This window comes from Coloeus monedula (genome assembly GCF_965178545.1).
Source record: "Coloeus monedula genome assembly, chromosome: 2".
Taxonomy (NCBI): Eukaryota; Metazoa; Chordata; class Aves; order Passeriformes; family Corvidae; genus Coloeus; species Coloeus monedula.
The window spans coordinates 29,295,877-29,308,132 of NC_138782.1; the positions used below are offsets into that span (position 1 = coordinate 29,295,877).

At 36.2% G+C, this 12,256-nt stretch overlaps 1 protein-coding gene across 1 annotated transcript in view; it reads left to right on the forward strand.

Annotated features, from left to right (window-relative positions):
- The window catches only part of CAMKMT (calmodulin-lysine N-methyltransferase), a gene marked incomplete at both ends in the record, with an annotated part of 214,818 nt that overhangs the window by 196,972 nt on the left and 5,590 nt on the right, over window positions 1–12,256 (forward strand). The window contains 2 exons of the mRNA XM_082277283.1: window positions 5,634–5,697; window positions 11,511–11,642. Of these exons, the coding sequence (XP_082133409.1) occupies window positions 5,634–5,697; window positions 11,511–11,642 (196 nt within the window). The remainder of the gene's footprint in view (window positions 1–5,633; window positions 5,698–11,510; window positions 11,643–12,256) is intronic.

Below are 12,256 nucleotides of genomic sequence, written 5' to 3' on the forward strand. Positions count from 1 at the left end.
CAGGTTTCATTGCACAGATGAAGTTAATGCTGGACAGGATTAGATCAGATTAAGTATGAAAGTCAGATCAGAGTGCTGGCGGACATGAGCAGGAGGGCAGCAGTCTTCTCGGAGGCTTAGACAAGGCTCACATATGGATGTTCTCCAGATTATGTGGGTGAAGCAAGGTCTTGCCAAGAGATTTAGAGTTAAATTTGTTCTTCACACAAATATCAAAACAACCTGGCTGTGCTGTCTCTTGTATTCTTGATACTCACACCATGTCATCCTATTTGTGCTGGGAGTACAGCAGAGTGGAGTAAGACTTAAGTTGTTTTTTTCAGTAATATTCTGGCCTAATACCCCTCCCAGTCTGTTTGGAAATAGTGTTAGGAAACAAAGAATCAGACATGACAGGTAAAATACATAATGCATTTGCAATCCCTGCATTTTGTACATTTATTTTGAAGCACTTAAGATGCAGGTAAGTGTATAAATATTTATAGATTTCTAAAAAATAAATAGAAATGTGCAGGTTAGTTTAAAGAATGTGGGTTTATTCACATATTATTTCTATTTTCTTATTGCAAGTGCCCATAGATATATGTATAGTTTAATAAACGTGAAAATCCCTTTATTGTTTGTTTCTTTTAGAAATAATTCTTTTAGTTATGGACACTAGGTTTTCTGGTACATGAAAAGGCTGAGGGAAAAAATGTTCCATGCTTTATCAAACTCAAATCTTCTCTTCATTTTCATGTATTTCTCTTCAACAATATAGAATTGGTTTGAGAACTGTTGGCAGGATTTTTGCGCTCTGAATTTTTTGGGCTGCCACTGAAGAGGAAAAAAAAAGAATCTCTTTTCTTCTAGCTTCTCAGCTGAAACCTGAAGTATGCAGTGATAAAAACAGATAGAATAGATTACATTTAGTTTAACACCATCACATAGCTCATTGTCAGTCAATAAAATCTGAGATTAGAACAGAGAACTAGAAAGCAAAAAATCTGAGTTCAAATATTAGGTACATGGATAAATTTTTTTTTTAAGTATTTCCAGCAAGGGTGATATTGTCTGATTCTCTGAATAGCTAACCAGTGGTACAGCTTGATCCCATTTACATGAAAACAAGCTCTATTCATAAACATATTCCAAATCCACATGGAGATTCAAGTAAAAATGCACATGATTACAGCAAGCAGTGATATGTTTATATTCATATATTTACAGTCAGACTTTCATAAACCTTGTGTGCAGGAGTGGAAAATAAGTTATTTCCCAGAACAAACAGTCTATTAGTTAACAGCTAAATTTAGTAGCTCAACTAGATTATAAAATAAATAAGAGGCAAACTGTGAAAGCTAGTCATTATTTAACCATTCAGAATGTTGATAATAAAAATAGTTTCATGGTTCAGCAGTTCCAAAATAATTTTTTTAATGTCAACTATTAGATAGAAATAAGGAAAAAAAAATCATGATGAGGCTACACCTGGAAGAAGGATACAGTGAAAAAATACGGAAATAATGGAATCTTTAAAAACATATTCACACATCTCATGTTTTTCAGGAGAAATTTTAAGGCCAAATGAGGGCTGGCAGAATTTTTGACTTTCATTTGACCTATACCTGTGGATACAAAGTCAGACAGGTACTGGAATTGTGAGTTTGCATAGAGGAGGAGAAATCACAGGTGCCTGTATGGACAGGCCAAACCCAAGACTCTTCCAAAGCTCTTGAGGGCCTCAGATTTCTGATTATTTAAATATTGTACATGCTCTTCTTTACTGAGGAAAAAAATGCTGAGATTTTTAATCCAAGGAGAGAGTAAAGGCCAGTAGGATGGAGACAATAAAAAAACTTTATGTTTCACATTATTGTGAAGCAAGTTTTCACAAATAATTTGATGTAGAGGCAGTATAAGGTTTAGAACCCTGTATTGTTTTGGAAATGCATAATATCCCACTTTATTTGTTTGGAATGATTCTATTCTTAAAGTTTGGCACATGCATAAGTATTCACATAACAGAGGCCAGGGGGAGCTATCCCGCATTACTTTCACTGCTGAGATTTTTGAAGTCACGGGGAGTTGTGGCTTTGCCAGGAATGTAGAACTGAAAGTATTCTTTAAATACCTTAAAATATGTCAATTTTTTCTCCGTTAGTTTATTTCACTTATTATAAGGAGATCTTTTTGCAGGAATGCAGTAAGACCTCTGTCCTTCCATTTAAACTTATTATTCATTTTAGGCCTGACTTCTGGCACACACTTTCAAGTGCATTGGAACCTGACAACATGGAAGAGTTTTTTTAGTTTATGTCACCCATGTAGTTGAAAGTGAGCAAAAAAATAAATGACTCGATACATTAGACACTACATATGAATGTAATAATATCTGAAGTACACCTGTAAACTCAAGTCTTTTACCAATGGTGGAGCATGCAGAAAAAAAAAGTTTACCTCATAGCCTATAAAATATGTCCCTTGTTGCGAGGCAGAAGATGAAAGGATATTAGCATGAAGCAAAATAAGAATCTACTTGGGTTTTTAAATTTGTTTCCTTGTGGCTTACTGTTACTTCTCTGCAGTTTTGGTATAAACTTTCATTTTGGCTTTAATGGTAATTTAAAATTTTAATAAAAGAGCAAGAGAGTAGAGGTAACCATGTTGCCTCCCTGTTCATCCACATTTCACAGGTTAAGAGCATTGCCTAAACAAAGGCCAAATCATCAGCCATGTTCTCACCTTTTGACTGCTATGATTTGAAACTTCCTTGCTGACCCAAGAAAACCTTGCTATTCCTGTCCTGAGCTACATAAACATGAGATATTACCACTAAAGTAATGGCAAGCTTAAGCCAAATTTGAATTGAGGTATGAGAACTGAGTGTGAATGGTTTACAACATTGCGTTATTTAATTTTACTGAGCTGTTCACAGAATCACAGAATTGCTATGGTTGGAAGGGACCTCTGGAGATCATCCAGTCCAACCTGTCTGCCAAGGCAGGGTCACCCAGAGTAGGTGACATAGGAGCTCACATGTTCTTCACATGTGAGGGACATTTTCAGTATGCTGTGGTAATATTAGTCATACAATTCTACCAGTAAGAAAAACTGTGGGACTAAATCCCCTTGCGTGGGCCAAATCCTATGCTGTTCCTGTCTGCAGCACAGATTATCTAATGACTTCTTCAGGATTTTCCTCATTTAAGGCATTCCCCGACTCAGAGGGAGGATAGAGATGTTCCCTGGAGTCATTGCATTGCATTATATTAGCTTTGCTACCAGTCTTTTCTGCTCCTTCAGAGGACATGGCTCACAGAGCAACATTTTGGAAATCCCAGTATCAGAAACTATTTTCAGTGGGAGTAGGTCATGTTGCCAGGGACAGGCCTCTTGGAGGGCAGGACAACTTGGGGCAACTGTCTCAGGTTATCTGGGTTTCCTAAGCTGAGAGGGCTAAGAGTCTACCATCCATGCCACCAAAATATCAGTTGGGGTTGGACAGAAAAAGTATTACTGAAATTGTCTAATCTAGCAGGTCATGTAACCATTTTAAGTTCTCAGACACTCAGTTTTTGGTAAACAAAGGTTTGTAGTTCTCATTGTAAAGGAACAAGATCAGTAGCAGCAGTTGTGCCCCTATCTCATTAAAAAAAAAAGGAGAATGGTATTCAGGTCCATGAAAAGGGGATTTTAACATTGGTAAGCTGCCCCAAGATTGTATTTCCACTACACTGCTTTCAGTAATAAAAATATTATAAATGCACTTTTCATTCAGAATGTCCTTGTGTTCACACAGGATCCCAGGAAGTCTTAAATGTGTGCATGCTTGCGGTGTTTCATGTTGAAGAAAATTAATTACTTTTTGTTATTCTTTTGGGAGAGGAATCATGTATTCCACTTCTTCTGCAGGTGGCTAAGTTCCCAGTGAAGTAGTGTCTTATGACATCTATCTGTATAGGGATCAGTGTGAGGTGAATATCATTAAAACACCCAAGTGACATCAGAGATAAGAGCTGCTTTTTCAACTAATTGAATTTCAGCACCCATCTTTTCAGTAAAGTTCTTCCAGTAAGATAAATCAAGGCTGAAGGGGAGTCATCATGTCGATTGCTCAAGTTTAAATTTTCTTGTAAGCCAGGCTATCAGGGAAGTTGTTAGCTAGTACTTCATATTCTTGAAGAGAAATTCAGAAGGTCGTACTTCTGTATTAAATGTTCTTCAACACATATATAGATACCCATTCTACCATATTTTCTCAACAGTGTGAGGTTCTACCAGTTTTTACTGATGAAATATGGTCACTTGCAAGTTTCATTTTGTTTTGTTCTGTCTGTTTGTTCCAGAATAGCAAAAATTCACAGCTCTTACATGGCTGCTTGATTCCATGACATATAATATAGTATTCTGCTTGGTAGCTGTGGAGTGTCCTTACTAAATATCCACACATCTTCTGTTCTTGATGAAAGGCCTGTGGTTGGCAGACTACTTTTTTCTCTTCAGTGTTTCCATATATTCTTTATGTTCTTGCAGAATTTCAAACCTGGAAAAAAAATTTACCCACATCCCTTCAGAAAAGAACTTTGAGAATAAAAGGAAGAGGAGTATATAAAAAACCCCTAGAGAATGGACAAAATGCCATGTAGTGTGAAACTTGAACTTGTCACAAGCTGGAAAGCAGTTTTATTACAGAGAAAATGTGGGGGGAAGGAAAAAAAAAGAAGAAAAAAAATCACATTTTCTGTGGCCTGCTTGATAGAGTTTCTTATCTGAATCGCCAATATAAATGCAGCCCATGGTAGTAAGGACTGAAAGGCATCAGTTGCTATCAGATGGTTGTTCACTAACCATTGTAAATGCACTCATCCACAGTAACTACATGTCCACAAATATCTAGTCAAGAGTGATTGGCACCCTGGTTGCCACTATTAGTATATACATTAAGGTACTGAGGGGCATGAAGAATGAATTATCCCCTCAAATCATGAGGTAATCACACCAAAATAGGGCTGAGCGTGTTGGCAACATTGCATGGGAAAATTGACTCTGCTGCTATCCTTGCGGGACCCATGCTGGAGATGAAGGATTGCACTCTTGAGAGATGACAACTCTGTACAATCTGGGCCATTGTATTTGAACAGCATTGGAGAGAGGGAGGAGGTAGGGTCTTGTAAATCTTTATAGGGATAGATAGAGACAGATATAGAAATATAACAAGTATGTATAACAGGTAAGAATTACTGTGAAGGTAGAAGGAAAAAAATACCCTTAATAATAGCACCTGAAATACAATAGAAAACATTTTTAAAAACTCCATTCCCCTTGTGTATAAAAACATGTAAAATGCTAACTTTTTATGTTGATTATCATTTCTGGTACAGTACTATTTTAATAGCCAGGATGAAGGACTGGTAAATTCCAGCTATATAAAAAGCTGCTTCATGCTGATAATTTAGTTTTGGTTTAGATTGTGTTTGTTTTTATGTATTTTTTAATGTTAAAAGTACCTGAACTGCATAGAAATGTAGAGCACAGTTTCTCTTTTACAGCATTGTGTAAACATATGTAATTAGCCTTGTACTTATCTGCATTAGTATCATTAGAATTGAAAACCCATTTTAATCTGGATTCTGTTCTCTTCTCAATGTCAGCCTGTTTCTGGACCGGTACAGAGCTAGCCTTGTTGATGCAATAAAGAGATTACTCCAACCCAGTGTAAGTATGTTTCTATTTTCTCCTGAACACTGGCTTCAGAATAATTAGTCTGTGCACAATGATTGAGAGAGTAATGGAATGGCAGGATTAATGTCATGTAATACTTTAATACTTATTATGTCCAACTTCAATTGAGTCTTCTAATCTATCAGATTCTTTCCTAATCATAAACTAGGAAACTTCTTATACTTGGCCTTCTGATAAGGAACACAGTGGGTAGTAAAATAAATGAAACCGCTTCAAAGATAGCGTCAGATTATTTTTATCAAAGCGTTTCTCAAGTATTTTCCTTTGATAATAATGTCTTCATATTAAAGTAAAATACGATATTGAAAGTTTTTATGTTGGCTTCTGTCATTTTTAATCCCTTCAATTGTAACCTTTGTCATTGTGTACTTATTTATTATGAAAGAGTATCTTTTCCTTTTCATTTATGTTTATATAAATGAACAAATCCCTTATATGTATACTGTGGCTTAAAACATTTTTCCATAAAGTAAGCCCTGTGTTTACGTGTTTTATACCTTAGAAAATAATGAAATTATGCTCTTCATATAATGATTACATGTTCTGTATGAGTGTCACTCAGGAGATATTTTATCAATCTAAATCTATTAGGCTGTTTAAATCAGAGAGCCCTGAAAAAAAGACTGTTATATGGATATATAAAGTATATATATACAATCTTAAATATAAAAAAAAGGGAAGATATCAAAATAAGAAGAGGAGAAAAACAGTAAGTACTTGCTCTAAGTAGGATTTTGAAACAGGAATTTTATCTTTTGTGTTTAACATCCAGAACTTTCAATAAGGTATACTTTCCATTTCAAAACAAAAGTATTTCATGCTAGCAGTGCATTTCCAAACTTTATTTAAAATTTGTGGTGGACTTTTTGTACAAGAGATTTTCTCTGTAAAAGGAATAGAAGACCCAAACGTGCAAAGGCTTAAGAACCTGAGTAATTTTAGTCGTGTAAGTAATCCCATTCTTTGCTTAGAGTGATCAGGTTTCTATTCTTGGTTCTATCATAGACTTTCCTGAGTGACCTAAGGCAAGTTACTTAAAACTGAATTATTTTAATGAGCTGTGGGGCAAGGCTGCCAGGAAGACAGGAGAAATGTAGCCGCCCTGAGGAAAAGGTTACCCAGGTATTTCTATCAGTGGCAGTAAGGAGAGGTTAAGTAGCTCCAGCTCAGAGTGATGCATTCTGACTTTCACGATGTACCAACAGTTGTCAAAATGCAATCATTTTTGGGACCACAGGTGACCTGTAACACAAAGCAGATCCCAGTTAAAAAAACTACAAAAAGAATTTTTTTTTCAGCCCAGATCAATGTCAGCAACTGGTGCTTCAGGTATTCCCATGGGCCACTCTACTGGCTCCATGAAAGGACACTGGGGAAGAAGAGCATGAGTGGGAGGAGGAGAAGTGTGTGAGAGGTGCCCTGGTAACTGTGGAATTGTTAGGCTGACTTTAAGCCAAAACTGGTCTGACTTGGTTTCTCTTTAACTTCTGTCAGCTAATTCAAATTTAGACCATGCCTTCGTATTTCAGGGTATATGAGCTATGCTCCTTTGTGAATGTAGATGGGGTAAAGGGAGATGGCTTTTTGTTGCCTGTCTTCGTAGTCATGTTTGCCTCTGCACAGTGTGATTAATAGCATCATCTGTGTTAATAGCCAAGCACTTACTTGCTGTGCATTTTAGGCCATGGTTCCTACTTCTTAGCTGCAAAGCTAGCTTAAGAAATTGATGCTCCATGCAGGAATTTTTTTTGCAGAGTTTTGGACCCCTATACAAACTGTATTTTTGAACAAAATTCAGTTGCCTAATCCACTTTATGATTGGCTATGTGGATGGATATCCAGTTATGGCATGGCCTTGCAAATGATTGTAATTTATAACTGAGAGGACAATAAAGTATTGTCTAGGATGGGAGCTGGGAGTACAGACACCTTAAATGATCTCTCTTGTCCAAAAATGACATGTTCAGCAGAGATGCCTTCAAACATATGCCTTCATGGTTTGAAAGACCCAAATAAAATGTGTGCTCATTTCAGGTCCCAACAGATGCAGTCACAAGTATGAAATAGTTACCAATTTTCCTCTTCTTGTATAGCTCTAAGGATACCATCAAAGGACACTTTAATAAATGGCACTATACTTTGGCTTTTAAAGGACAAATAAATCAATAGTGAATTTATTTTCCAGTTGCAATAATTAAGAATAGTTTATGGGCATTAGTTTATGCCCAAGCTAAGGCATAAACTTTTTTTACTAAGTTTGCTCTCCTACATTAATTATTTTGTCTCAAATTTAGAACTTATATTTCCTTTTTGGCAGTACTTTGATAAAATTGATGCATCTAAATGCAAATTATCTTTCATATATAACTAGGATACAACTAATTTAAAAGAGTCTGGGGAAAATAACAACCAACAGTACCAGAAGAAAAAGTAGAGTAAACAGAAAATAACAGGTATCCTTGCAAAGCTGTCTTGAAGGAGAGATTCAGAACACATAGTCTATTCCTACTGTTAATTAAAAATTTATCTGTGGTATTTCCTTTTTCAGTAAGGATATTATTTCTGGCTATTAGAATCTTTATGGCATAGAATTATGTGTTTTGTGTAGCATTTTGGTTTCATTGAAACAGGACTCTGGTCATTTCAGTCATCTGATTCCCAGTATTGACCCCAGGACAGATGTATTGGCACAGGAAGAAATTCACAGAGATGGAAATGAGCAGCTCACAGAGTTACTGAGGACTGAAATTTCTATCTGAATTTGTTACAGAGGCAAATGTCACCTGTAAACCTATTCAAAGAATTAGGCATAGAAATATTACATCGAACAAATTTATCTTAAATGGCTGTATTTTATTAGTCTCAATCTACTTGACTTGATTTACCAACATTTAGTTTTATTTTTTTATATCATTAAAAATTTACTTTTAATTTCAATCTCAGAATAAGGATTTGTTTGTTTGCATATTTCCCTAATTAAGAACAATTTTTTATCAAGGCTTTGATTCTTCTGTGGCCTATCCATTCAAAATCCCAATGAAGTCAATGGGATGCTATTGACCTGTGATTAGTACCAGCAAATAAGACCACATTTAGTAATGATTGATGAGTAAAGTTAGTCACGGTCACATCCAAAATGTGAATGACTGTCCCATTGTCTTACTGTAGCATTTTAGTGACACTTCAAACTAATACAACTGGCATTTTCCTCTGTGTTTTGTTCACAAGTTTACTGGAAGTATTTTTCCATCTGAGGAAAGACCATTTTGAATTTTAAACATCATCCTTTAAATGTCATCCTAGGAGACACTTTGAAATTAGAATTAAACTTGGAATAGTCCATCAAGAGTAGAATCAGGCCACTGGTCTAATTTATTTATTGTGCAGCAACCAAGGAATGAAAAACATTTTATAATTAGAAATGTGAATGCAGCCCCACAACTGGTTGCAGAATCACAGAGACTGGGCAGATGACAAAGAAGTGCTTTAAACCCAGATTGTGATAGACCAGAATTGACCACAGTACCTGTCCAGTTTTGAGGAGATTATTGTGGTATTAAACTTTAATCATGATTTCTTGGTTTTTATCAGTGAGTGCAAGATCCACAGGTGTTTTAGATGGCAGTAATGTCAACAGATGAACAGGTTTTTACACCAGCTAAGGAGCTGGCCAAAAATAACTGTGTAGTGATTTCCATAAAAGCCATTCCCCTTTCTCAAAGTTATTTCAAGATTTCCTCTCTGGGTTTAAGACATATTTCATACTGTTTAAGACATATTTCGTACTGGTTTATTGTATTTCTCTTTCAAATTTAATTGAAAGTAGTCTTCAGAGAACATGAGAAGGAATGACTTCATGGAGTGCTGACTCCAAGTGTGTGAGCTCTGTTCCTCATCAGAGCTGCTGGATCAGTGGCTAGTGTAGGGCGTATGGCCACCAGCAGTCTCTGTTCACAAGGTTTAATCACACCTGAAGTCCCCATGTGAATTGTGTGATCAGTAAGCCCTGGGTAAGGGACATTTTTCCCATTACAGTGATCATGAAAATGAGGTTCTCCAGAGGAGTCTCATCCTTATTCCAGGAAGGGTTTGTGCAGAACAACATTCTGGGGAGTGTGAGATGGCAGCAAGAGGAGCAGGATCCTCAGCTGTAGGCTCCCTTTGCTGCCCACTTCTGTCTGATGACATTAAAGCATGCCAAGGATGTGAGGGAACTGATTGTGAATTTCCTGTGTTTAATGTTTTTCATCCTGAGCTGAGCCTATATTCGGACCTAGCATTTACATAAGCAATTCCAGTGCCTTCGGTGGGAGTTACACCCCTTTGCACCTCCTATTTTGCCACAAAATTAAAGCTACAGCTACACAAATGAACAGAAGTTGAGTTGCTTCGGATATTGCCCTAAGACTCCTTTGTGCTTAAATTTCCCATGAGAAAGATGAGGGTAACAATATTTTCCTATCTCACAGAGCTGTTGTGAGAACGAATACAGTGTTGTGGTGTTAATGGTTGGAATGTTTTAAGTACACATTAGCACCGTAGGTACTGACAGAGCATTTTTATTGCTGCCTCACTGTGCATTGTCTCGGTGTACGTGTGCATGTGTGAGACACAGATTTGTTCTCTATTCTCTTCACTAAGTGTCTGTGTCAGCCCTGTAACGTTCCAGCATTCCTACTGAAATTCTCTGGACTGATCACTCTTTTCCTGTGACTTACAGATTACATTTTCTCAAGCTAAATGTATTTCCACAGCGTCTAATCCTTTACAACTTCTTCAGATCCCTAAAAATATTTTTTGTCTCTTTGCTTGATTACAGCACCTCACAAATTAATCTTAGCTCGCATTAACATAGAAGTTAAATACAGGAACTTACAGGAAACTTCGTGGCTCCCCCCAGTGTGATATGCTCTTGGCTGATATTAACCTTTGCTTACAGCTCTTCAACCACTTTTCATTCCATGTGACAGAACACAGTATTCAGCCAATTAGAATTAATTCTGCAAATAAGACTTCAGGAGATGCTCTATCAAGTAGGTTGGGTTTTGGGCAAGCACTTTGCACAGAGTGTCTAAAATCTATCAGTTCAAGGTACAGTCATTTTTGTTTTCTTAAATACAGAAGGATGAACAAAAAATTAGGTAATGGACCATAATGTATTGCCTGGGCATTATAAATGGCCTTATCATCTTGTGAGAACCAGAATTAGTATTCAGGAACATTAATTCTTGATTTAAATGCAATTTACCAATTTAAGGTCAAATTTAGTTGCACTGCTCAGGTAGTTTAAAATATCTTTGAAAAATTAACAATTGGATCTGATTTGCCTCCCATTTTGCCTTGTTTTATACTGTTGTAATTCCACTGACAGTGAATGGGAGGTACTCTTCTATGTGTGAGAGAGAAAAAAGATAATCATTATTTACAGTCTTTGCATGGTCATGAGCTAACAAATGGATTTTTCACTGAGTGTATGTTTTGTATGCTTTTTCTGTGTTTCATTTTGGTAATCCACAGACACCATTATTATATGAAAAAAAGCAGATGTATTGCAGTTGGCAGTTTTCTAAAGAAAATATTTATTTGTTACTTTCTAGATTGCATTTGTTTAATCACAGCAATCTTGCATATTTTGAACAAGTATTTGTGTTACCATATTTTAGTATTTTAACAAGAGAACAATTGACTTTTCCAACTCAAGCATATTAAAAGCTTAGTCAGGTGTATGCTATATCTGGTTCCCTTCCAGTTTTAAAAATGTATAAATTCTCTTTTTAACGTTCCAGGGAAAAGCAATGGTATTTGCTCCACTCCGAGGGAATACTTTAAACCAGTTTTGCAATCTAGCTGAAAAAGCTGGTTTCTCTATCCAAAGACATGAAAATTATGATGAACACATTTCGAACTTCCACTCCAAGGTTAGTTTTCTGCTTGTGTTAGATAACACTTTAATCCGCATTGCATTTTGAAGAGATCATGGTCCTTTTGGCAGGTAACCTAAATGTTTGATTAAAGTACTCCTTAGGTGTGCTGTTTCTGAACAGCTATTTTTGTATCTGATTATTTTGTGTGGTAGAGCCATCCTTTATCTCTGCACGTCTAGAAGAGTTTTGCAGAAGCATCTCCTGTTTACCCTTTTCATTCATAGAAATCTAATTTATGAGAGTCTTTTCTTGTTGTTATTAGCTGCCTATAAATATACAGCACACAAGCATTTACATTTTAATAAAAAGCCTGCAACTTTTAAATAGGTTATATGCTGAAATGGACTGAAATAAATAGGAGGTGAATGTCTAATTGTATCATATCGTACCGTAAATCCTTATCTCTGGCTGCTTTATGGCTGGGTCAGTTGGCAGCTTCAAACTGCTAAATCTCATACAGAATTTCACAGTTGTGGGGTTATATGTCAGATCGAGGCGCTACAAGATTTAGGTCAAAAGCACTTATCTGAGCGTGATTTCTAAGCTTGCTTACATAAAGCTACTGTTATCAGTCTCCTTTTTTATTATTTATAAGTATGGAGTAATAC